The sequence below is a fragment of the Oncorhynchus kisutch genome, linkage group LG11 (assembly GCF_002021735.2).
Source record: "Oncorhynchus kisutch isolate 150728-3 linkage group LG11, Okis_V2, whole genome shotgun sequence".
NCBI lineage: Eukaryota > Metazoa > Chordata > Actinopteri > Salmoniformes > Salmonidae > Oncorhynchus > Oncorhynchus kisutch.
Window position 1 is genome coordinate 58,366,946 of NC_034184.2, and position 27,603 is coordinate 58,394,548.

The 27,603-nt window shown below is 41.3% G+C and overlaps 2 protein-coding genes across 4 annotated transcripts in view; one reads left to right on the forward strand and one right to left on the reverse strand.

Moving 5' to 3' along the window:
• Positions 1–3,298, forward strand: part of lmbr1 (limb development membrane protein 1) — a 55,500-nt gene extending 52,202 nt beyond the window's left edge. Inside the window, exon 17 of one of the 2 annotated variants that reach the window (XM_020494833.2) lies at positions 19–3,298. In XM_020494833.2, coding sequence (XP_020350422.1) covers positions 19–104 — 86 coding nt within the window. In that variant the 3' untranslated portion in view covers positions 105–3,298. The remainder of the gene's footprint in view (positions 1–18) is intronic. The other variant, XM_031835963.1, reaches the window with a different exon arrangement.
• rnf32 (ring finger protein 32) lies at positions 1,974–15,568 on the reverse strand. Of its 2 annotated transcripts, XM_020494103.2 has the most exons (7): positions 15,113–15,568; positions 14,327–14,579; positions 14,015–14,157; positions 11,209–11,366; positions 10,856–10,964; positions 6,747–6,914; positions 1,974–5,625 (listed from the first exon to the last, which is right to left on the reverse strand). In XM_020494103.2, the coding sequence occupies exons 1-7, from the start codon at positions 15,119–15,121 to the stop codon at positions 5,389–5,391; spliced, it is 1,077 nt and encodes a 358-aa protein (XP_020349692.1). In that variant the 5' UTR covers positions 15,122–15,568; the 3' UTR covers positions 1,974–5,388. The 2 variants fall into 2 exon arrangements, with proteins under 2 accessions (XP_020349692.1, XP_020349693.1); XM_020494104.2 differs by lacking the exon at positions 6,747–6,914 and having other exon boundaries at positions 4,833–5,625; positions 15,113–15,356.
• Between the last annotated feature and the right edge of the window lie 12,035 nt (positions 15,569–27,603).

Below are 27,603 nucleotides of genomic sequence, written 5' to 3' on the forward strand. Positions count from 1 at the left end.
TTATCTCCTCCTGGCCAGGTCTGGATAAATTACAACTGTCAAACAGCCCCACAGACCCTGAGTCTGGGAAGATCGCGGCCAACGGGCATCAGAAGACTCTGTGAAAGAGACAACCGACACACACACACCTCATGGCAGCCAAAGGGAGATTTTGACAGTACTGGGATTGAGTCTGTGTAAGAGACTTAGTATACACCGACAGTGTCTGACGGCACTGCGAGCTGAGGGGAAGAGTAATTTAGCTTTGTGACATTCCATCCTCTTCCTCCTGGATCGATGGATGCAGGACTTGGACAGGGACACATTTGAGCCCCCTGACAGACTGGCATCATCACAACAGTTGATGTTGACCTCAAGTGACTCTGACCATGGGCCACACAGCCGATGTCTGGGGGACTTTCTCTCAGCACTAATGTCCTTCTCCCCCCCCCCTCAATCTTTTCATACATTCGAATTCTACCCTCTACCCATCTCACTCTAACCTCTTGCGTTCCGTGCTTCCCTGATCACTTATCTGTTATCCCCCCCCCCCGTAATTGCACTATGCCCTACTGGCTTGGAGGTGCAATGTAACCTTTCGATGCAGAGGCTGAAGAGATGCTCGCTGACTAGTAGCCATTTTTACACTTATGTCCTATTTCAATGTCTGTCTGTTTCCAATCTGTTCTATTTCCACCACAGTTACTGAGCCCATGCAGTGCATTTCACAACCCATTTTGGTTATAAAATGCACCTCAGTGTGTTATTTGGAGAGAGAGAAAAAACAGCACCTTCTCACAAGTATAATGAGAAGAGAATTCCTTTTTTTGAGAATCAGGAAGTAAATGTGACGTATCAGTGGCCCATGGGGCATTCACAATAGAATATCTGTATTATATGTAAAGACTTGGTGGTCTCCCATAGTCACCTTATTCAGTATCTCGTATGTATAACAGGGCTCGCCAACCCTGGTCACGAAGAGCTAACCTCCTGTAGATTTTCGCTCCAACCCCAGTTGTAACCAACTTGATTTGGGCTTATCAAGCAGGTAGTTATTAGAATCAGGTGTGATGGATTAGAGTTGGAGACAAACCTACAGGACAGTAACTCTCCAGGAAAAGGGTTGGCGAGCCCTGGTGTATAGTATTTGGTATGGATGGCTTCTGGTTTGATAAGTGGACATTTAATTTTATTTTTATTTTTAAATATCCATACATTTTGAAAAGACGAGGGCATTCTTTGATAGACTTACTTGCTGTTGAACTCTCCTGCATTAAAAAAAAAATAGTACTGATTACTCTTATTCATTTTGCATATCGCTTTTAGCCGTTTTACATGTCCTCACAGGCGTCTATGTATCACCACGTCTTCCCTCTTTGTAGAGCTTGCTGGTACATTTAGTACCCGTTCACCTAAGTGACCACACCAGAGATCAGTCAGTGTCTCCTCCATTGACACAGACTGAATGGGGAGGAACTAGCCCATCCTTCCATCTTTCTGGTCGTCTCAGGCCAGTTGTGAATGTGTCACAATGTGCTCATTTTATTTTGCGTCACCCACTCTGTACTGTGAGTTCATTATTTTGTCTCAATTTGAATGACTCTTGTTTAGTTGCTGTTGATTGCGATCACTCTCGAGATGGGAAAACTATAGTGTTCCACATGTCTTTTTTTTGCTTTCAAAGTTTGGTTAGTGGGTGGATGTTCTGAAAATGTTGTGTGTTGGTAAGCTTGATCTCCCCAAATAACTACTATGCTATTTTAACATCTTTTAAAAATGTATTTCACGGGGCACTAAGCTTTGTTGAACCTCCTTTTTATTGTACATTTTGTAAAGTTTTCATTATGAAGAATATTCTCAAAGTGCATAATATAAAAAAAATCAAAATACATATTTTAACGCAACTAGACTGGGTCACTGAGACAAAACTCCCAGCTGACACTACAAGCACAGCTGTCAACAGAAAGCCTTCCTAAAGAGAAAGGTCTTTAGGCCCGTTTTAAAGGAGCCCAGAGTCTGTGGTGCCTTCAGGTGGTCCCTTCAGTTGGTCCAGGAGAGCGTTCCAGAGGCTGGGGGCAGTCGAGCTGAATGTCACATTATTATAGTCAATAGCAAATTATCCCAAATGGCACCCTATCCCCAAAAAGTAGTGCAATATGTAGGGAATAGAGTGCCATTTGGGACAAACATAATTCCGTCTGGTTATGCTGTCGCTGCATATTATTGGTCGAGGGAGCACACCATAAGCACAAGATTACAATCATACTTTTCCAATGAGTTTGAGGTGCACACGTTCTGGGCCTGTTCCAGCCCAAGGGAACAGTTTTGGTTGCCTTAGTTTTCCCTCACTTGCCGAGGCTTTGAAATGTTGAAGCGTGGCCTGTACTGTAGGTGGAGTAGCTAATCAGAAGTGTTATGCCCACAGGGGCATGTGCCCCCTCAGATTTGTCCTGTTTAGTTGTTTCTCTGTAATACTGCTAGACCTAGAAATGTCATGAAGTTGACTTTAGCTAGCCCAGGTAGGTTCCCAACCTCATAACTAGCCACCAAAAAGCCATTTTAAAGCTATCCGTCAAGTTCGAGTAGCTAGCTCGTCTAACTATCTTAGCTGGTACGCCTGCTGGCAAACTTTAGAAAAGCAAGCAATAACTTAGTGTACTGAATGAGACTTGCATTCAGATTTCATTTAAAAATGAACCAGGAGGATACAGACCGCTCAAGAGGTATGCTTAGATATATATATATTTTTTTTACATAGAAATAAGCATGATTATGGCTCAAGAATGCAGTGAAAAATTCTAAATTCTCCAACCTACGCCCCTCGCCCAACCATTGTCACGTACTTTGTGCCCCCACACATTTTTGGATGTAGCTATAGTTTGTGTCTCTGCATATAATTTCCTGCAAATTAACATGAATGTTTTTTTTACCATGTTCTTGGCTATTTGTGTTTGTTTGCAAATAAAACGAACTTTTTATTTTTCACCTTTTATTTAACCAGGTAGGCAAGTTGAGAACAAGTTCTCATTTACAACTCATGTTTAAGTTGACATTGCTTTTTCATCTAACTTCAACTGCATTTGTGGTGTACATCACAGGTTTCTTTTTGATATATAAGAGCATACTTGGCACAAGTTTGCTTCCTTTTACCATGGCAGTATGTCTATGTACTCCTGACAAGTCACCGTATTCTGGAGGACTGAGACTTGAGGAAGAATTGCACTTTATTGGTATGGATGCCTGAAAGTGATAATTGTTTTGTGCATTTATCCTCTGATGAATGCATTTAAAGTCTGTTCATTAAACAACAGTAATAACTTCCTGTTTTAATTCACCTTCCTTCCTTCTGTAATTTACAGCCTGCAAACCACAACATGACCTACTGGAAGAGCTCAATCTAAACATTGACAAATGTATATGATTTCGCAAATGTTTAAATATAATTTATTTGACTTGATTCTCCAGCATTTTGGACCCGTTTTATGATACTACAGTACAGAATGTCACATTGAGGGTGTTTTCATACCTGTTTACCGTTTAGAAATTTATGCACTATGTATCTAGTCCCTCCATTTTGAAGGTGTCATAAGTATTGACAAACTCACTTAGTGTGTTAAATTGTCAAGTTTAGTATTTGGTCCCATGTTCTAAATAAGAATAGTGTGATTCTGAATACTTCTACATGTTACCATGATTACGGATAATCATGGTTACTCAGTACTTTGTTGAATTACAGCAGAGTCTTCGCTGCAGATCCTCTCAAGCTCTGTCAGGTTGGATGTGCAGCAACGCTCCCAGTCTATTTTCAGGTCTCTCCAGAGATGTTAGATCGGGTTCATGTTCGGTCTCTGGCTGGGCCACTCAATGACATTCAGGGACTTGTCCCAAAGCAACTACTGTGTTGTCTTGGCTGTGTGCTTAGGATCATTATCCTGTTGGAAGGTGAACCTTCACCCCAGTCTGAGGTCCTGAGCACTCTGAAGCAGGTTTTCATCAAGGATCTCTTTGTACTTTGCCTCGTTCCTGACTAGTCTCCCAGTCCCTGCTGCTGAAAAACATCCCCCACAGCATGATACTGCCACCACCATGCTTAACCCTAGGGATGGTGCCAGGTTCTCTATACGTGGCGCTTGGCATTCAGGCAAAAGAGTTCAGTCTTGGTTTCATCAGACCAGAGAATCTTGTTTCTCATGGTCTGAGTGTCTTTAGGTGCTTTTGGCAAAGTTCAAGCGGGTTGTCTTGTGCCTGTTACTGAGGAGTGGCTTCCATCTGGCCAGTCTACAATAAAGGCCTGATTGGTGGAGTGCTGCAGAGATGATTGTCCTTCTGGAAGGTTCTCCCATCCCCACAGAGGAGCTCTGTCAGAGTGACCATCGGGTCCTTGGTCACCTCCCTGACCAAGGCCCTTCTCCCCCGATTGCTCAGTTTGGCTGGGCGGCCAGCTCTAGGAAGAGTCTTGGTGGTTCCAAACTTCTTCCATTTAAACATGGAGGCCACTGTGTTCTTGGGAACCATCAATGCTGCAGAAATGTTTTGCTACCCTTCCCCAGAGCTGGCCCAATCGACACAATCCTGTCTCGGAGCCCTACGGACTATTCCTTTGACCTCATGGCTTGGTTTTTGCGGGACCTTAGACAGGTGTGTGTCTTTCCAAATCATGTCCAGTCAAGTGATTTTACCACAGGTGGACTCCAATAAAGTTGTAGAAACACCTCAAGGATGATCAATGGAAACCAAGATGCACCTGAGCTCAATTCAGAGTCGCAAAGGGTCTGAATACTTATTTACATACGGTATTTCTGTTCATTTGCAAACATTTTTTAAAAACAGTTTTTGTTTTGTCATTATGGGGTGTTCTGTGTAGATTGCTGAGGATTATTTATTTAATCCATTTTAGAATAAGGCTGTAACCTAACAAAATGTTGAAAGTCAAGGGATCTGAATACTTTGCGAAGCCACTATATGCATCTAACTTTCTCATTATTTACGATTCATTCGTAATCATGGTAGCATCCACATTAATGTAGAAGTGTTTATTTACAAAAAGTGACTCATAACATTACCAACTTGTTTCAGATTATGTAGAGTCACAAGCATGATGTCATTGCGTTCTAGAAATATGTGACCAAATAAAGGTTTGACATTTTAATGCACTAAGTGAATTTGTGCAAATAGTTATGACACCTTCAAATGGGGGGACTAGACAAAGTACTTCAATTTCTAAACAGTGAAACATGTATATCAATACACAAAAATAAGATATTTGATCTTATTCAAAATATTTGGCTTATAGAGCCAAATTATAAGTTTTCGCTTCATTGTCCAAATACATACGTAGGGGAGTGTATACGTTTTACTTACATCCAACTATCTTTCATATTGTGAAGTTCTATATCAACTATTCTGAGGTCAGACCAGTATTTTGTGGTAGGGAGACCTGCACAGAGGACATGTAGGTCGGCCCTCCACACAGAAGGCTTCGAAGGCTTCCAGGCAGGGCTGGTGGAAGAGGTGTGAGCAGGACAGGAGCACAGTGCGTCTGTTGCTGTGGTGTTGGGCGAGTGTCCTCCCTGCCTCCGTCTCTAGTCTGGCGTTGCACAGAGCGGTGAGACAGATGGGACAGTCCTGTGTATCTCTCTGGATGACCTGTGACAGTGGAGACAGACAGGGATGGACCAGTATTCCTAAAAATAAAAGCAGTCTTCAATAAAATACCTCCACACTACCACATCGGGTTGGGGTCAATACCATTTCAATTCCGGAAGGAAACTGAAATTCCAATTTTCCACAATGCCTCTAGGAGAAAAATGTTGAATAGAAATCAAATCTACTTCCTGAATTGACTGAATTTACCCCAACCCTGCTACCAGACATTTATAATGGCTATCTTCTCTCACAATAGCTTCCATACACACCCCTTTATCTTAAGTTCAGTGGACATTATCTGGTTTAGCGTGTCACACAAGCTTGATTGTTTGGCCGTGTGTCTCTGAGATACCGTTGTGGGGCAGGTATCTACTGCAGCTCCACCAATAATTAACTTCCTTTATTCAGAAAACGGTCAACGCGCTCAAGGCTTAAACGCTTGATAATGAGCTTTGCGACATTTATGGTGTTTACCTTCACCAAGAAGGTGCACGGTGTGCGATTAAACACGCTGTGAGTTCACTGTTTGATTCTCTCTGTACGAGTCGAGGTTGAGCAACACCTGTTGCCCTGCGCACAACCTTTTAACACGATTATTATTTAAACACCCTTTTCAACCTGTGGGATTGTGGGAAACTCCATTGGCTGGCATTGAAAGGCCCTATATACTGTACAACAGAGCCTATGGAACAGCAAATCTAGATCTCTTTTCAATTTGAACCACAGTACAGATGGCTCAGACGGGGCGATGAAAGGGTTGGCGTGCATTATTAGACTGGCAATGTTTTCTTGTAAACACAGAGGATTATTTCCTTCATTCATTTGGAAAAAAGTGAATGATCATTTCTAGGAGATTTGACTTTGTGTAGCAGCTGCAGCACAGCCTCTCCTGGACAAGCATTAGCATGTTGACTGAATGGCATGGCTACAGGGAGAATTAGACCAGGATTAGGACTTCATGAGAGTCTTTTTGATAGTGCACCGTGGTATTTGTATGGCGAGTTTTTTTTCCACAGTAGGGTTGCACAATTCTCAAAATGTTCAGGTTGTCCAGAAATCCTACGTGGAGATTTCCGGAAAGCCTGAGAATGTTACAGGAATTTTGCAACCCTACTCCAAACCTTTTCCTGTATTTTCTGCCAGTCATCTTCCTGCGGCTCCGAGACGTGCTCTCTCTCAAACTGATGGAACACTCTTCTGCTTGATGACACCGACTGGTCGATATCGTTCAGGAAAGCCTCTACGTCCATATGACAGTATTGGACAAAGCTGTCATTCAACTCCTGCAACTAATTGGAAACAATTTAGTTACACAAAGGGGAATCATTCAATAGGACACCAAATAGAGTTCTGTTTCTTCATCAGATGTAATTGGTGCTATATTGTAATGCTTGAAGCCTGCTGACAAAGTCAAGTTGTTTAACAGGCCAGATCGATACCGACACGTCTCAGACTTACAAAGAAAATGTATGAAAACCAGTGAAAAGATAGCCGGTGCTGGGAAACGTGCACACACACATAAAGGCCATCCCTCAGGCTGCCCCACCGAGCTCGCTCATGTCACAGTGACATCCCAAGTACTTTATTGCTGGGCTTTTATCACTAATTAAACAACTGTTAGCCATTCAGATGAAGTTTTATGGGCTGACTTTTCCACAGTGAAGGCAAACAACACGGGCCTTGGTGAACTTTGCCTTGTCTCACTGCAGAGGACAAGGAAAAGGGACAGAGCAAGGGGAACAAAGGAATGGGGGAGGGAATGGCGTTGTCTCACCGCAATCCATCTTGATGTCAGCAGTTACCCTCCTTAATGTGTTGACTTAGGGTCGGACCTCAAAAAGCTAAAAATGGAAAGCTGGTCATCGGAATCACCTGATAAGACTGAAAACTAGAATATCTTAAAGGCTTTGCTGCCTGGGGGCAACTGCGGCTTTACCGTGAGGATGACAGACATGTTGACACACCCAAATTACACACCCAAATTACACCATATTCCAAAAGTAGTGCACTACATAGAGAATAGGATGCCATTGGGACTCAACTTGTCTCTGTGTGATGGAGGAAGTCCTACACTGTCTCAGATTCCTCGGAGCCGACAATCCCCATCCTTGACGTGGCCGTCACCAGGATGGGGCTAATGTTTTCCAACAGAGTTAATTAGACCAATAAAATTGCTGCTCGTGTTTACGTGACATGCTAAAGCAGTGTTTATAGATGGAGGATGAGAGAAGGGGATTGTGGGTAGGACATTGATCTCTCCGAGCACATTACAAGTTGGGCGTAATCAAGGTGTCACTCGTAATATCGGTCTCTCTGAACCCACTGAAGCACTCTGATTACAAAGAGCTTTAGATAGAGCGACATGAGTGGCATCTCTTTAATTAGCTATCAGAAAGGCTAGTGATGGAATGGACCCCTAACCAAGGATGAGTCCCAAATGGAACCCTATTCCCATACAGTGCACTACTTTTTACCAGAGCCCAATGCAAAAGCAGTGCACTATATAGGGAACCGGCTGCATTTGTTAGACATCCCAAGGCTCACACAAATATACCAGTAAAATCAGTATATGTGCTTCTCAAGCGTGTTTACTATTCAGCTGTGTCTCTGCAAATCGCCACTACAGTCCGAGGTAAGTCAGCACCGTGGAGGGGGAGATTTCAGTCTCACTAGGTGGCAATCTATCCTTTTCCAGGGAGCCACAGACTAGAGAAGGCAGAGGCCTTAGTGTCGATAGGCCCCCATCCAGTTGCTGGAACCCACCAACAGCCAGCCAAAGCTGAAAGGACTAACCCCTTTAATGTGTATTCTGTCCTCAGATCAAAGTCAAATCCTGTGGAATATTTTAGTTCTTAAGTGGGACAGTGAAGAAAGCCAGTGCAAATGACAACCAGGGAACCTGCCACAAATATGCACCCTCCCTCAACCCCCTCTTTCCGAGGGGGGTGCAAGCACACAGACAAACACACAGTGGGCCCTTGCTTTTGTGTTGACCCTGGAATGTCCAGACTGTTTGACCAAAACACACACTCTTCGTAATTAGTTTACAAACAGTGTATGATTCACATGGCATCAAAGGCCCTCTGAAGCTGCTTAGAGAGTTGGGTTCCCCTACCCTGCACCTCCACCGATGCCCACTCCACACTGACCTGGGATCAGATCTGCTGTCGATCCGTCAATCACGGCAACCTAAGGTCCACCACTGCTAAATAGGTGAGGAATGTCTGGCAGGGTGAGTTTCAGGAAGAATGGAGACTTGCATCCCAAATGGCACCATATTACCTCTGGTCAAAAGCAGTGCACTATGGGGAAAAGGGTGCCATTTGGGACAAAAGCTTATAGGAGTGGGGAAAGCCTCGGCAATGTGACCTGGTAGTCACCAGTGGACCGACTCACCAGATAAGGGCACATGTTTTGACCCTACATGGCATTGTTCAGTATATAGTAAGTAGAAGAACTACAGTTAAAGTCAGAAGTTTACATACACTTATGTTGAAGTCATTAACTTGTTTTTCAACCATTCCACAAATTTCTTGTTAAACTAGTTTTGGCAAGTCTTAGGACAAGTCATTTTTCCAACAATTGTTTAGACAGATTATTTCCCTTAACTCACTGTATCACAATTCCAGTGGGTCAGAAGTTTACATACATTAAGTTGACTGCCTTTATACAGCTTGTAAAATTCCCAAAAATTATGTCATGGCTTTAGAAGCTTCTGATAGGCTAATTGACATAATTTGAGTCAATTGAAGGTGTACCTGTGGATGTATTTCAAGGTCTACCTTCAAACTCAGTGCCTCTTTGCTTGACATCATAGGAAAATCTAAAGAAATCAGCCAAGGCCTCAGAGAAAAAAATTGTAGACCTCCACAAGTCTGGTTCATCCTTGGGAGCAATTTCCAAACGCCTGAAGGTACCACATTCATCTGTACAAACAATAGTATTTAAGTATAAACACCATGGGACCCCGCAACCATCCAACCGCTCAGGAAGGAGATGCATTCTGTCTCCTAGAGATTAACGTACTTTGGTGCGAAAAGTGCAAATAAATTCCAGAACAATAGCAAAGGAACTTGTGAAGATGCTGGAGGAAACTGGTACAAAAGTATCTATATCCACAGTAAAACGAGTCCTATATCGACATAACCTGAAAGGCTGCTCCGCAAGGAAGAAACCACTGTTCCAAAACCGCCATAACAATGCCAGACTACGGTTTGCAACTACACATGGGGACAAAGATCGTACTTTTTGGAGAAATGTCCTCTGGTCTGATGAAACAAAAATATAACTGTTTGGCCATAATGACCATTGTTATGTCTGGAGGAAAAAGGGGGAGGCTTGTAAGTCGAAGAACACCATCCCAACCGTGAAGCACGGCGGTGGCTCCATCATGTTGTGGGGGTGCTTTGCTGCAGGAGGGACTGGTGAACTTCACAAAATAGATGGCATCATGAGGTAGGACAATTATGTGGATATTTTGAAGCAAGATCTAAAGACATCAGTCAGGAAGTTAAAGCTTGGTTCCAAATGGACAATGACCCCAACCATACTTCCAAAGTTGTGGCAAAATTGCTTAAGGACAACAGAGTCAAGGTACTAGAGTGGCCATCACAAAGCCCTGACCTCAATCCTATAGAAAATTTGTGGGCAGAACTGAAAAGGTGTGTTTGAGCAAGGAGGCCTACAAACCTGACTCAGTTACAAAATTCACCCAACTTATTGTGGGAAGCTTGTGGAAGGCTACCTGAAACGTTTGAACCAAGTTAAACAATTTAAAGGCAACGCTACCGAATAGTAATTCAGTGTATGTAAACTTCTGACCCACTGGGAATGTGATGAAATAAATAAAAGCTGAAAGAAATAATTCTCTACAATTATTCTGACATTTCACATTCTTAAAATAAAGTGGTGATCCTAACTGACCTAAGGCAGGGGAAAAACTGAGTTTAAATGTATTTGACTAAGGTGTATGTAAACTTCAGACTTCAACTGTACATGATGTGGAACCTTCTCAGGGGTATGATGTTTACATCTTTCATAATCAGTGTACATAATACACATATCAGTCCCTCCTCATCAGGAATGGGTTGAATTGCTTTTCCATTCAGGAAATCAACTGAAATTCCCCCCAAAAATGTATCTGAGAATTTCAGTTTACTTCCTGAATTGACTGAATCGAAAAGGAATTGACCTCAACCCTACTCCTAAATGACACAGTTGTTAAAATTACCTTTGTCTCAAAGAATTTTCGTCGTAGCTGTTTGTCTTTTGGGGGAACAGTTTTCCTCATATGTCCGTACCACTTCCGAACAACATAGCCACGCCAACACGCTTGAATTCTATCATTGACCATATGAAAAACATTTAAGTAGGTAAAACAGCAAGGATACAGGCCTAACACAGGGTGGTCATGGTAACTTGATCAATAATTTATGGTTTTCCTGAATCTAGATTAGGCCTAAAATTAGTCTAGGATTAAAAATCATTCTCAGTGGGGAATCTCCATTGAGTATGCTTTTTAGTCCATGCCGAGGTTTAATCGGATTCCAGGAAACATGCAGTCCAATCTCTGGAGATGTTTACCTGATGGCACACCTCTCTTTGAAGAGGCGAGCTCCATCGTGGATGACTCTGGTCTCATACTGCTCCTTCCTGCACATAGGACAGCACTTCCTGCCTGAAAACCTCTCAAAGGCCTGCAGACAGGCTCTGTGAAACACATGGGAGCAGGAGAGCAAAACCTAGACACAATATGAATATCATTATTAGTGTTGATTGTTGAATATTATACAGTATACTTATGCATTATAATCACTTATATAAATATAGTTATATTTTAATTAAATCAGCTTTAGCCTTAACTAGATTTTTCATTTTCGTTTTTAAATCGGTCCCTCTTATACGTCTGAAATTCCCTTGGCATTTCACTGAATGACTTGTCGTTTTGAAATGATTGTGGCATGCAGAGCCTCCTGGGTATGCTGGTGTGTATGTATTGGTTTTCAACATCTCTTAAGTGTTTTTTGGTGAGTCCTGCGAGAGGTGTGTGTGTGTGTGTGTGTGTCTTCTATTCAAAAGTCCCCACATCCCTATGAGGACAAAGCCTATTTTAAGCTTAGGGTTACAATTAGGGTAAGGGGTTGAGGTTATGGTTAGGGAAAATAGGATTTTGAATAGAAATAAATGTGAGGTCCCCATGAGGATAGAAGAACATAACGTGTGTGTGTGTGTGTGTGTGGTGTACTATTTGCTCAGGAGCCAGTGGGAGTCAGCGAGCCCATGCTGGGAGGACTGGGACCTGGGGCTGCAGTCTCCTCTCCTCCACCTCCCACAGACTCTTTTGTCGTCTGCACTCACAAGGAGAGAGGAGACAGCAGCCCCAGCTATGGTGATTGGCACACACAAACCAGTGTACTCAAAGCTCTGCAGGGCAGGGGGAGCCATATTGATTTCCCATTGTTTTTGGCCCAACCAACATACTCCATCACCAGTGAAAGGCCCCCCTGCAGTGCACAATCTATATCTAGGAGCTCGACAAGCCATTAGACTGGAGTGAATTTTAGCTCTTGCAAGCAAAGTCTGCTTTACCCCACAGGCTACAAGCTTCACAGAGAGAGGCTGAATATGGAGGACTGGGAAACCGAGAGACCGTTTTTGAGCCACTTCTGAATGTTTTTACATGGTACTGTTTTTATAGATTTATTATTTCACCTTTATTTAACCAGTTCAGCCAGTTGAACAAGTTCTCATTTACAACTGTGACCTGGCCAAGATAAAGCAAAGCAGTGCGACAAAACAACAGAGTTACACAAACAAACGTACAGTCAACACAATAGAAAAATCTATGTACAATGTGTGCAAATGTAGAGTAGGGAGGTAAAGGCAATAAATAGGCCATAGAGGTGAGATAATTACAATTTAGCATTAACACTAGAATGACAGATGATGATGTGCAAGTAGAGAATAGAGATACTGGGGTGCAAAAGAGCAATAAATACAGTATGGCGATGAGGTAGTTGGATGGGATATTTACAGATGGGCTATGTACAGGTGCAGTGATCTGTGAGCTGCTCTGACAGCTGGTGCTAAAAGTTAGTGAGGGAGATATAAGACTCCAGCTTCAGTGATTTTTGCAATTCGTTTCCAGTCATTGGCAGCAGAGAACTGGAAGGAAAGGCGGCCAAAGGAAGTGTTGGCTTTGGGGATGAGCAGTGAAATATACCTGCTGGAATGCGTGCTACGGGTGGGTGTTGCTATGGCTTTACCTAGCAAAGACTTATACATGGCCTGGAGCCAGTGGGTTTGGTGACGAATATGTAGTGAGGACCAGCCAACGAAAGCATACAGGTCGCAGTGGTGGGTAATATATGGGGCTTTGGTGACAAAGCGGATGGCACTGTGATAGACTACATCCAGTTTGCTGAGTAGAGTGTTGGAGGCTATTTTGTAAATGACATAGCTGAAGTCAAGGATTGGTAGGATAGTCAGTTTTACGAGGGTATGTTTGGCAGCATGAGTGAAGGAGGCTTTGTTGCAAAATAATAGGAATCCAATTCTAGATTTAATTTTGGATTGGAAAGGCTTAATGTGAGTCTGGAAGGAGAGTTTACTCCTAACCAGACACCTAGGTATTTGTACTTGTCCACATATTCTAAGTCAGAACCGTCCAGAGTAGTGATGCTAGTTGGGCGGGAGGGTGCGGGCAGCAATCGGGTTGAAGAGCATGCGGTTAGTTTTACTGGCATTTAAAATCAGTTGGAGGCCACAGAAGGATGGTCTGTGGTCTGTGGTTGGTGTTAGTAAAGTGTTAAATAGCTGAAATCATAATCAGCCATAATTGATGTTGAAATGATTTAGGCCTGCAAAAATGGCTGAACCTCTTAAAATACAATTTCAAATCATTGCAGTTTCACTAATAACAAACCCATTTAACATGTTTTTGTCAAACAGATCAACAAATCCACAAAGATTCACATTTGTCCCTTTCCCTTGTTAGCAGGCTATAATTAACATTTTCCCCTCGAGTCAAATTAATATTTACACGTGCATCTATGGAAACTGTGCTTTGTAAGGCTGTCTATTCTACCCCGCATTCTTCAGGAGATTGGCATCTTAAAAGGGGATCAGAAAGGTGTAAAAGACTGAACGACCCTCACAGGAACACACTGATTGCTACATCATCGTGTCACAGTTGAGTTCCGAGGCAGTATGGGTAAATTTGTACAGTTGTCTACACAGATTAGAACACACAGGGACCTAAGGGAGGGGGAGAGTGTGTTTGGGAAGGGGAGCGGGCTGCCCTAGAGGGGTGAAAACGTTTTTGTTTTTTTCCAAATAGTCCTCTGACTGACTTGAGAATAAACACCAGGTATTGTGAACAGAGGAATACCTGAGTCTGTAAGCGAAACTCCTCCCTGCAGATCACACAGGGCTGCTTGGAGTCCCCTTCATGAATAGACCTCGACTTGACCTGACTCCATTCATCTACCGTCAGTTTTCTGGCCGGGGACTGCACCAAACCCAGTTTCTGGGCTGGAGAGGCAGACAACAACCCAATATCAAACAACAAATGAAAAAAGTCATGCATAATAGCTCAGGTCTCACAATGAGACCTCCTCGTTCCCAAAGTGTTGTTGAACTAGTTCCCAACTGCTGATGTAACAAGGCTTTATAGAATACATTTGATTGATTGCTAGCTTACCTAATGTCAGTGGTGGAGCTGCTGGGTCAAGCACATACTCTTTCTCCTCTCCATCGTGTTGCTGGGGCCCTTTCTGTTTCACAGTTCCATGGTTTCGTTTGCAGTGTGTTTCAGTGGCGGCTCTTCGGCACCATCTTGTCTTCACAGGGTCACACAGTGGCAAATTCTGAAGCAGCAAGTTTCGTGCGATATGGTCTTGAAGAGCAACTGAGGTGATTGCTAACTTTCCACTGGTTGCTTTTGAGTTCAAGCCCTGTAAAATGAGAGGAAAGTTTGACTAAATCTGATCTTCGATTGTGGAAATGTACACACGTTGAAAAAGGTATTTAGCCAAATGGGACATGCATCTGTTCTGTTGCTTTATAACAGACAAATAGGCTACGTGTGGCCCCTTCGAAGACTCATAACCATATCAATTTCTATGGTTGGACCCAAAAATCTAAATTCATGCATTATCTGTTTATGACAAATGCACTTTCTTATTTTCAAACATTGTTTCTCAGATCACAAGCATAACGCGCAACTTTTCTGAAGACGTTACTATAATGTCACTCACTCTGAAAGATGCCCACGTAACTTGTTAGTTAGCCATCTAGCGAGCTAACATTACATTGTTACATTGTGCTAAGCAACTCCTAACGTTACAAGTAAATTAACATAAACGACTTGCTAAATATGCATGCGTCTGAAAGAGTGTCGGGAAAGGACACTTGCTACAATTGTTGCAAAAACTATTAAATGAGCGAAATGATTCAGGGGAAAAATACCAACGAGTAAAATTCAAACCTTCCGCATTGTGATCTGTTGGAGGTAGTGTTTGTATGGTTACGTTACTTAGTAACCAAGGAGGCAGTCCTCCATCACCTCCTCTCCATCCCAACAAGTTCCTTAATCAATTGAATCAGTAGCTAGGTTTCCATCCAATTAGCGACAGTTTTTCATGCGAATTTTCTAGAATCGGCATAAAGAAACTATGCGCATTTTCCCACCGCGGAGTGTTTCCACTAAACGGATTTGTGGATAAAAATCAGTGCGTGATGACGTAGTTCACACCAAATGTAGGTTAATTTTTCGCTTACATTTTTTCTGTTTCTCTACTGAAGACACATCTAAAGTTCAATGTGTTTCCATCGCATTTTCAACTCTACCGATAGTTAGGTCACAAAAAACGTTGGGAAAATAGCAAATGTGCATACTATGGTTTTGGCACGAGCACTCTAGCCAATTGCTCGCGGATACTGTGCTGGTAGGCTAGTCTACGTGATGAGATTATTATTATGGATAAGAGCGAGAATATTTGTATTTGTCAAACGGAAATCAAACTTCGGTCGTCATGTCACTAGAATAAGACCCTCGACATTTATTTGAAAGGAGCATCAAGTTCACCGTGCACTTTCACCACTCTGTGAAGTTCAACATCATTTATTTAATCTGTAGCCTTAACAGTGGTTCCCAAACTGTGGGGCGCGAAGGATCGTCAGGGGAGGCACGAAGGTCCCCCTTCTCCCCCATTTTTTTTTTATTAACTAATTCCGGCTTTAAACGTACTCTTGAAAGTTGTAATAGAAGAATGCACAAGGTGCAATTTCGAAATTGGGTAGTGCATCATTAGTTCCTCTTGTCATGGCACTCATTGCATACTTTAGAGAGCTATTTATAATTTGTCAGGGATGTTCCCCAATGCTGGAAGGGGGGCCCTTTAGTGAAAAGGTTTGGGAACCCCTGGCCCTTTAGTGAACAAGTTTGGGAACCCCTGGCCTAATAGGCTAAACTGCATGGTTTCTCGAGTCATAGAGGAAGGACCACACACCATACCATCGCGTAACTCCCAAGTTTACTTCGATATGATGGTTATTATATCAATATTTGGTGTAATATTCAATCGACATTTCTTGCATAATTAATTTTACTGGCACAAAAGATCCCACCGTGTAAAACGACCAATTTATCTTGTCGGCATTAAACAAATTGTACCGAAACTTGCTGTTTCCATCACAGCTGTCATACTTTTTTTATACAGTATAAAAACTCTTAATGAAAACTTGGGTTTGTTTCCATTAACTTGTCCAGAGATATTTTGTCAACATTTACAAAGTTCACATAGAAAACATATGTGACAAGTGCCTGCTAGGCTGCGTTTCCATTTGAATAGCTTATCTTCTGTCGACAAAAAAACAGCTGGACGAAATGACGTCACACACAGACACATCTCGGATGGGTCCGCAGTGTCTCCTGACCCCTCCTGTCTCAGCCTCCAGTATTTATGCTGCAGTAGTTTATGTGTCGGGGGGCTGGGGTCAGTTTGTTATATCTGGAGTACTTCTCCTGTCCTATTCGGTGTCCTGTGTGAATCTAAGTGTGCGTTCTCTAATTCTCTCCTTCTCTCTCTCGGAGGACCTGAGCCCTAGGACCATGCCCCAGGATTGCCTGACATGATGACTCCTTGCTGTCCCCAGTCCACCTGGCCGTGCTGCTGCTCCAGTTTCAACTGTTCTGCCTTCTTATTATTCGAACATGCTGATCATTTATGAACATTTGAACATCTTGGCCATGTTCTGTTATAATCTCCACCCGGCACAGCCAGAAGAGGACTGGCCACCCCACATATGCTCTCTCTAATTCTCTCTTTTTTTCTCTCTCTCGGAGGACCTGAGCCCTAGGACCATGCCCCAGGACTACCTGACATGATGACTCCTTGCTGTCCCCAGTCCATCTGACCGTGCTGCTGCTCCAGTTTCAACTGTTCTGCCTTATTATTATACGACCATGCTGGTCATTTATGAACATTTGAACATCTTGGCCATGTTCTGTTATAATCTCCACCCGGCACAGCCAGAAGAGGACTGGCCACCCCACATAGCCTGGTTCCTCTCTAGGTTTCTTCCTAGGTTTTGGCCTTTCTAGGGAGTTTTTCCTAGCCACTGTGCTTCTACACCTGCATTGCTTGCTGTTTGGGGTTTTAGGCTGGGTTTCTGTACAGCACTTTGAGATATCAGCTGATGTACGAAGGGCTATATAAATACATTTGATCTGATTTTCTCTAAAAACCTACTCGTGTCTAATAAAAATACTACCCTAAACATCCCTACCCTAAACTTAACCCTTACCCCAATCATTCTAAATGTCAACTTCAATGGGGTAGTGCTGTCCCAAGGATCCCGGATAGCATGGAATAATATAAATCTAGTCTAGTGGTTGAAGTGTTTCGATTACCCAATTTAGGCAAATTGCGCGTTAATACATTGGCGACAACCTGTATGTCCTCCCACCTATCTGTTTAATGTCTCAGGTAGCCTGAGAAAGCCAGCATTGATAGAATGCAATCGTTGACTAATAGGCTATTTGCCATATTCGAATAATTTACATGCGCCAATTTATCACCATGTTTCGTGCCATGGTGAAACATGCACTCCTGTTCTGAAATAAATGGATGGTGAAGTTTGCCAGACAACCAGATTAGCAAAGCGACCAGATTCAGGGAATCTTGAAAGTCAGGACAATCCTAGTTCTGCAAAGTAACATAATTTTTATAGTTAAAAAATAGATTTAGCAAGCAGTAGACATATATAATTAATTGTAGAGTGGAACGTTATGGTTACGTGATCAAGTGCCCCGCGTCCCTTCATAATTTATTCGAAAAACGCCGTTTCCATTTGTCGCGAAAAATAACGTTCTGCCGCATTCACATACTAATAAGAACTAGGAAATTCTGAAATGTTCGTCTTGCTGATTCGTTAAACGCAGCACGTGTATAACTACAACCAGTTAACAAATGGTATATTTCAGAGTTTCCTACTACCGAGTAGCACATGAACGTCGCATAAACAAAATAAAAAATCCATCACTGTCGAATTGGTAAAAAAACACAAAATACTCCATAATGACTAAGCGAAAACAGAAATACCTTATTTACATAAGTATTCAGACCCTTTGCTCTGAGACTAAATTTAGCTCAGGTGCATCCTGTTTCCATTGGTCATCCTTGAGATGTTTTTACAAGTTGATTGGAGTCCACCTGGGGTAAATTCATTTCATTGGACATTATCTGGAAAGGCACACACCTGTCTATATAAGGTCCCACAGTTGACAAGTGCATTTCAGAGCAAAAACCAAGCCATAAGGTCGAAGGAATTGTCCGTAGAGCTCTGAGACAGGATTCTGTCGAGGCACAGATCTGGGGAAGGTTAACAAAACATTTCTGCAGAATTGAAAGTCCCCAAGACAAAAGTGGCCTCCATAATTCTTAAATCGAAGAAGTTTGGAACCACTAAGACTCTTCCTAGAGCTGCCCGCCCGAACAAACTGAGCAATCGAGGGAGAAGGGCCTTGGTCAGGGATGTGGCACCTAAAGGCACCTAAAGACTCTCAGACCATGAGAAACAAGATTCTCTGGTCTGATGAAAACAAGATTGAACACTTTGGCCTGAATGCCTAGCGTCACGTCTGGATGAAACCTGGCACCATCCCTATTGTGAAGCATGGGGGTGGCAGCATCATGCTGTGGGGATGTTTTTCAGTGGCAGGGACTGGGAGACTAGTCATGTGGGAGACTAGTCATGATCGACGGAAAGATGAACGGAACAAAGTACAGAGATCCTTCAAAACCTGCCCCAGAGTGCTCAGGACCTCCGACTGGGGTGAAGGTTCCACCTTCCAACAGGACAACAGCCAAGCCAACGCAGGAGTGGCTTCGGGGACAAGTCTCTGAATGTCCTTGAGTAGCCTAGCCAGAGCCGAACTCTTCTGGACTCTGGAGAGACTGGAAAATAGCTGTGCAGCAACACTCACCATCCAAACTGACAGAGCTTGAGAGGATCTGCAGAGAAGAATGGGACAAACTCCCCAAATGTGTGCCAAGCTTGTAGCGTCATACCCAAGAAGACTCAAGGCTGTAGTCAGTGCCGAAGGTGCTTCAACAAAGTACTGAGTGAAGGGTCTGAATACTTATGTAAATGTGACATTTCAGTTTATTTATTTTTATACATTTGCAAAAATATATAAAAAACTGTTTTTGCTTTGTCATTATGGTGTATTGTGTAGATTGTTGACGAAAACAACTATTTAATCGATTTTAGAATAAGGCTCTAACGTAACAAAATGTGGAAAAAGTCAAGGGGTTACATTATTGAAATTGTGATTTGTTACCAAGTAAGCGTTTCATTTTTTTTTTAAGTGTCTTAATCAATAATATAGCCTATATAAAACCTGGATGACTGACGGTTGCGCTGTATTGAAGCCACCGCGCAGACATCTTGGTACTCCTCCATTGTAAAACAACAACAAAAAAACACAACAAAAAGATTTTGGAAGCTATAAAAATGCATTTATTCGTGTCTACATTCGTTTTTGACACAATTACAGACACCTTAATGCATACTTTAAAATGATGTTAGCTCAACATACAAATAAATAATAATTAAAAAAATATATATATATAAATATAAAAAGAGAGTACTGTTACTGTCCCCACTACATCCAAAAATACTTAAATACACATAATTTTGTCCTTGAAACATTGAATTAAAATATTATGGAATTCCATTCTTTCCGGTGGAGGACTGCTCCTACTGGAGAGTGCCAATATGGCCGACCGGCGGCTTCAAAACCTCTCAATGACCAATACATAGCATCAGCAATCCAGGGTTTATACACATCATTGGTCTGAACCAGGCTACTCAGATTTGACTGCCTAAAAGTTTAATGAAAAGAGACTGCTTTTTATAGGGCTGCTTTTATAAAATATGTTTGTATTCAGGGATCTAATAGCATGATAATAATAATAATAATAATGTTTGGATTTTATTGATGTTGAGCCCTGACTGTCTAGCTACCTTCAGGGGTTGAACCTGAATAGACAGGCCTACCACACCTATTTTCCAATCATCACATTCACACATCCTAAAATGCTGTTTATTCCACGATTCAATATTAATTGATGAACTGTATCAACAGCATCTAATATTTCTGTTATGATACCAGCCACTGTAAAAAGCACGGTTTCACACTGTAAGCTATAGATGCAGTTGGAACAGATGTGGTTCGGTGAACAACTCTTGCATGAATAACCTTGTCTGAAACTCAAAGTCTTGTATTAGCTCCCTGTAATGATTCCTAGGCTTTTGCTCACTGGGCTAATACACTCTTGTGGCACAATACCCAGCCAGTCACAATGGTCAACTTGGATTCATCTCTCACGTCAGTACACAGTGTATAGTCATGTTGATGTTTTCCTTTTGACCTAAATCAGAATAATCTTTTCTTCCCCCGCAAAAAAAATTGAACTGCGATTTCTGTATTCACTACAGGTGATTCCTTCGATGTCAAGAGATGGCACTAAAAGGCTTAGACCACATGACCAAAAAAGACTGACCTATGTTGGGGTGAAATTACTCACCGAGCTGTTCTCAGAGCTGGAGCAGAACATAGCTAAGCTGCTCATACCTGTGCTATGAGCTAAGGGATCCATCTCAGGTCACCCAACATGGAAAACCATACACACAAACACTGGAGTTCCTAACAATCTTTTTCTGTGGGGTCGATGAAAGTTAGCCTTATTTCTCACACGCTGTATGGTTGGGTGTGTGTCTTTTAAAATGCTTTGCGGCTTTGATTGACTTTGATGTGCTGGGACAGAATCAGTGCAAACAGATGGCTGAGGAGAGGGCCCAACGATGAGGCCTGTCAATCTGGGGAGCACTCTAAGAAAACAAAATGAGGAGCCCACTCTCAGAGAGGAGGGAAGCCCTGTGCTTCTCAAGAGGCTGGCACATTCTTGAGATTAGAGAAAGAAAAACGCAGACCACTGCCGTTAATGCCTCAGACAAAGGCGTGGAACAATTTATTAGTTAAGAATTCAAGCCTTAGAGCCCCAATCAAAGGACTGCCATCCACAATGCCAGACTAGGGCCCTCGTTTGTGTTTTTAAGTAAATAATCGTGGTTAAAAGATACGGCAAAAATGGAGCTCAAGTCCTTCATAAAGCCATGCATTCTTCCAACTGTCATCAGAATGGATTTCAGTATGCTTTTATTTTCAACAGGGACACTGTTTGTCTTTTTCTTTATAAATACCATTTTAAAGAGCTTTTTATTTAACTTTCTCCCCCCCCCCCCCCCCGAACCTCTTTACATGCTCTGTGGTATTTTGAAAAGAAAAAACTCACCTTCTTGTGCAAAGAGCTGACGACTTAAGGAAATTTAAAATAAAAAAAAGTTGTCTGTAGTGGTAAAGCTTTGAAAGAGAGCCCTTTGCAGAACCCCTTTGCAAACTTTGTGAGCGAACAACAACTTGAAAAGGAAAAATAACTCCACAATTTTTCTATATTGTAAAACACATGCAGGTTAGGTGATTAGTGTCCAGACGCCAGGAACACAAAAAAATGATGTTCTAATGGTTAATATGATATCACATGTTTATTAAACCACTGATGTAAGATTTTTTAAATATGACTATTAACTACAAGAATGACAAACATTTTATACAGTTATTCTCTCAGATACCACTGTAAATGATTCAGTTTTATACCATTTTTTCCACATCGTTGTTGTTTAAAGTAAGGTGACCCATGATTTTTAAATCATCTTTTCATTTTAGTCTTTTCATTTTAGTCTTGTCAATCTTGTATTGTCTCTCCTTTTCTCATTTTTTGACCCTCCCTTATAGAAAACCCCCCACATGTTTTCAGATGTGAAATCTCCACGTTTTTTCACATGTGAAATCATGTGGTTTTTTGGAACACTTTACATGTGATGATATTTCACATGAAGTTTCAAATGTTTATTTTCACGTGACCTTTCACATGTGGATTCAAATTTGCACATGTCAATATTTTTCACATGAGATTTCATAGGTCATGTCCGGCAACAAAAAAAACGGAGTCATTAGGTGGCCCCAGAACGTCACGCAGTGTTTTCAGTTTACATATTTGACATACAGTGGGGCAAAAAAGTGTTTAGTCAGCCACCAATTGTGCAAGTTCTCCCACTTAAAAAGATGAGAGAGGCCTGTAATTTTCATCATAGGTACACTTCAACTATGACAGTCGAAATTAGAATTTTTTTTCTCCAGAAAATCACATTGTAGGATTTTTTATGAATTTATTTGCAAATGATGGTGGAAAATAAGTATTTGGGCAATAACAAAAGTTTATCTCAATACTTTGTTATATACCCCTTGTTGGCAAAGTCTTCACAAGTCTTCACAAGGTTTTCACACACTTGCTGGTATTTTGGCCCATTCCTCCATGCAGATCTAAAAATTAAAAATCCTACAATGTGATTTTCTGGATTTTTTTTTCTCATTTTGTCTGTCATAGTTGAAGTGTACCTATGATGAAAATTACAGGCCTCTCTCATCGTTTTAAGTGGGAGAAGTTGCAAAATTGGTGGCTGACTAAATTATTTTTTGCCCCACTGTACATGATTACATTGAGTATGTTTGTTTATTTACAGTAATTTACAGTAATTATTATTTAATATGTTCTCACCTGGGATTTGAACTCACAACCTCTTGGTTCACAGCATTCTGATCTTCCTGCTACACCACCATTTCTGTGTCAATAACTGATTTCACCTCTATTCCTACACTTTGGACTTCCTATACACTCAAGAAAAACTATTATATTTATCATGGTGATTCAGGACTAACATTAAAACAGAATAATATGCCTCACCAACATTAGACAACTATACAGAAAACCCACAAATTGCTGAAAGAAGTTCATTAAATCAATGATGAGAGAATAGTCAGAATAAATAAAACATCTGTTTTCACATGTTGAGCTGAAATTTTCTCTTGAAAACAAAAGACACACAGGTGAGGTCAGTTGTTCACATGTGGAGCCATATGTTCGCATGCATTAAATGCATAGTTTACACGTTAACACCACATTTTCACATGTGAGGAGAATAACACATTTTTGAAATGTGAACATGTAAGAAACATTCACATGTGAAAATCTAACTCTCACATGTGGAATTGGATTTTCACATGTGAAACACTTTCACGTGAAAATTGAATTTACAATTTCATATAGATTTTTACATGTTAAACCTTTTCCTAATTCTCACATGTAGAATATAACTTTCACATGTGAAAAACATTCCATGTGCAAATCAAATTGACAGTTTTACATGTTTACAAACATTAAAATGTTGTCACGTGTAGTTTGTGTCATATGTGATAACAAACACGTGAAAATGTAAATTGCAGTTCCACATGTAATAAACATTCACATGTGAAAATCTAATTTACATTTTTACATTTTTACAAACATTAAAATGTTGTCACGTGTAGTTTCATAGTACCACATGCTGAAATGTTGCATCCCTAGTTATTTCACATACCATTTTTTCACATGAGCTCAATTTATTTCACGTGTAGATTTATGTTATCACATGTTGCTTTTACATGTTGTCACATGTTATCGCATTAACTTCACAGTAGATCACATGTGAAATTCATGTGGTTTTTCCATAAGGGTTGGACTTGACCCAATCCAAAATTAAATCTAGAATCAGATTCCTATTTCGCAACAAAGCATCCTTCACTCATGCTGCCAAACATACCCTCGTAAAACTGACCATCCTACCAATCCTCGATTTCAGCGATGTCATTTACAAAATAGCCTCCAACACTCTACTCAACAAAATGGATGCAGTCTATCACTGTGCCATCCATTTTGTCACCAAAGCCCCATATACTACCCACCACTGCGACCTGTACGCTCTCGTTGGCTGGCCCTCGCTTCATACTCGTCGCCAAACCCACTGGCTCCAGGTCGTCTACTAGTCTTTGCTAAGTAAAGCCCCGCCTTATCTCAGCTCACTGGTCACCATAGCAGCACCCACCCGTAGCACGCACACCAGCAGGTATATTTCACTGGTCACCCCCAAAGCCAATTCCTACTTTGGCTGCCTTTCCTTCCAGTTCTCTGCTGCCAATGACTGGAACGAACTTCAAAAATCACTGAAAGCTGGAGACTCATATCTCCCTCACTAACTTTAAGCACCAGTTGTCAGAGCAGCTCACAGATCACTGCACCTGTATATAGCCCATCTGTAAATATCCCATCCAACTACCTCATCCCCATACTGTATTTATTTATTTATCTTGATCCTTTGGACCCCAATATCTCTACTTGCACATTCATCTTCTGCACATCTATCACTCCAGCGTTTAATTGCTATATTGTAAATACTTCGCCACCGTGGCCTATTTATTGCCTTATCTTACCTCATTTGCACACACTATATATATACATTTTCTCTACTGTATTATTGACTGTATGTTTGTTTATTCCATGTGTAACTATGTGTTGTTGTATGTGTCGAACTGGTTTGCTTTGTCTTGGCCAGGTCGCAGTTGTAAATGAGAACTTGTTCTCCACTAGCCTACCTGGTTAAATAAAGGTGAATTTTAAAAAATATTTTAAAATAAAATATCACTCGTAAGTATCCACAAAGTCACACAGCCTGTTTCCAACATCCATTTTTCTCTCTATGAACTGGGTCTGCCTTATGTTTACTTGGATGGACAAGGCATTGAACAGTGCATCAAAGCTGGGACCTAGAGACTGAAAAACAGCTTCTGTCTCAAGGCCATCAGACTGTTAAACAGCCATCACTAACATTGAGTGGCTGCTGCCAACATACTGACTCAATCCACTTTTCCACAATCCACTTTCTCTATCCACTTTAATAATTCATAATTGGATGTAATAAATGTATCACTAGTCACTTTAAACAATGCCACTTTATATAATGTTTACATACCCTACATTACTCCTCTCATATGTATATACTGTACTCTATACCATATACTGCATCTTGCCTATGCTGCACGGCCATCGATCCATATATTTCTATGTATATATTCTTATTCATTCCTTTACACTTGTGTGTATAAGGTAGTTGTTGTGAAATTGTTAGATGACTTGTTATATATTGCTGCACGGTCAGAACTGGAAGCACAAAGCATTTGGCTAACCTCGCATTAACATCCGCTAACCATGTGTATGTGACCAGAATTTTTTGATTTGATTTGATATAGCACTATATCTGATGAGTAGGTTGACTGAACTATTTAATATGCAGTGAAATAAAAAAAATTGACGCCTGAAATATATTTGTTTATCAAATATTTGTTTATTTATATACTGGGAATGACTTGCAATGTTTGTCATATTATGATTACATTTTCATATTGAAATCAATATGTAACGTAATGTCTAGACTGGATTGTAAATATATAACTGTTTCAGGACACTGTGTCAGTCTGTGGTAATATCACACGTGATATATGGCATTGTTTTCAAATGAATAATTGGCCAGAGATTACATTTCTGGGGGAGAGAGGGCAAGCCATAATGGTTCATTAACAATTATGTCAGCCACTGCAGATGACCTAGTAGACCAATCACTTTGATAGGAGACAGTGGAGAGGACAGAAATCAAATCATTTTACGACTCTCCCACATAAAGGTTTCCTAATATGACTTTAATCACCTTATGGTGAATAGGACTCCCTCCCCTGGTTATCTGAGAAAGAACCAATCAAAGATGGAAGACAGAAAGGTTCTACTATTTGCTGTAATCTCCTGCGTCATAGGCTCATTGCTGACAAAAAAAAACATGGCCGTCATTACAGCATTTTCTATGAGTTTCAAAGAGATGGAACTCCTAATGATTAGACGTGTCCTTTGTAAATGAAATACAAATCACTGAGTGCTTTTGGTTTTACTTCATTTACTAAGTGCTACATTACCTCATACTTTGGACCTAACAATCAATTTCCCATAAATCTCTGCACAGTTGAAATAACGAACGGGCTCACATATTACCAAATGTGCCAGCGCTTATTAGCACTTGAGAAGTTATCGATCGACCATTTTGATTAATCTCTGGCAGGGGCCTTGGTGGCTCTCAGAGTCATTCTCAGGCCCTCCAGTAGGACTGGCTTCCACATCTTCTTCTCAATTAGCTTCAGTTTGTGCTGACTGCTGTGGCTGAACCCTGGCAAGAGGACATCCACTGCAGTGCCCCAGTGCCAGGAGAAGAGTTATAGGAACTAACTCAACCTCTGTTGCCTGTTTCTGTTCTACTTGTCTTGATTATACAAGCACCACTGCAGGTTATGCAAATAGCATTATACTGTGCCTTAAAAAAGTATTCATACCCCTTGACTTTTTCCAAATGTTGCTGTGTTACAGCCTGAATAATTTTGCACGCCCAATTTTTCATTTTTTGATTTGTTAAAAAAGTTTGAAATATCCAATAAATGTCGTTCCGCTTCATGAGTGTGTCCCACTTGTTGATTCTTCACAAAAAAAATATGTTTTATATCTTTATGTTTGAAGCCTGAAATGTGGCAAAAGGTCGCAAAGTTCAAGGGGGCCGAATACTTTCGCAAGGCACTGTAGAGCAGATGTTGCTGTACCCCTTCAAACATTTAACATCCAGCTGCCTACCCCCTCTAGCACCAGGGTCAGCACACTCTCAAATGTTGTTTTTTAGCATCATTGTAAGCCTGCCACACACATACTATACAATACATTTATTAAACATAAGAATGAGTGTGAGTTGTCGTCACAACCCGGCTCGTGGGAAGTGACAAAGAGCTCTTATAGGACCAGGGCACAAATAATTATATAATAATAATCAATAATTTTGCTGTTTATTTAGCCATCTTACATATATAATCTCATTTGTTCATCAACAAATTTGAATAACTCACCACAGGTTAATGAGAAGGGTGTGCTTGAAAGGATGCACATAACTCTGCAATGTCGGGTTGTATTGGAGAGAGTCTCAGTCTTAAATCATTTTCCACACACAGTCTGTGCCTGTATTTAGTTTACATGCTAGTGAGGCCCGAGAATCCACTCTCACATTGGTACGTGGTTGCAAAGGGCGTCAGTGTCTTAACAGCTCGATTTGCCAAGGCGGGATACTCTGAACGCAGCCCAATCCAGAAATCTGACAGTGGCTTCTGATTTAATTACATTTTCACAGAACCGCGCTTGTTGCAATTTCGATGAGGCTCTCTTGTTCAGATATCGGTAAGTGGACTGGAGGCAGGGCATGAAAGGGATAACGAATCCAGTTGTTTGTGTCGTCCGTTTCGGGAAAGTACCTGCGTAATTGTGCACCCAGCTCACTCAGGTGCTTCACTATACCACATTTGACATTGTCCGTAAGCTCATATGATGATGGAAAGACCTGTGTGTTGCAGCTATTTTGTCCCACACATTGAATATAGTTGCGGAGAGTCCCTGTAAT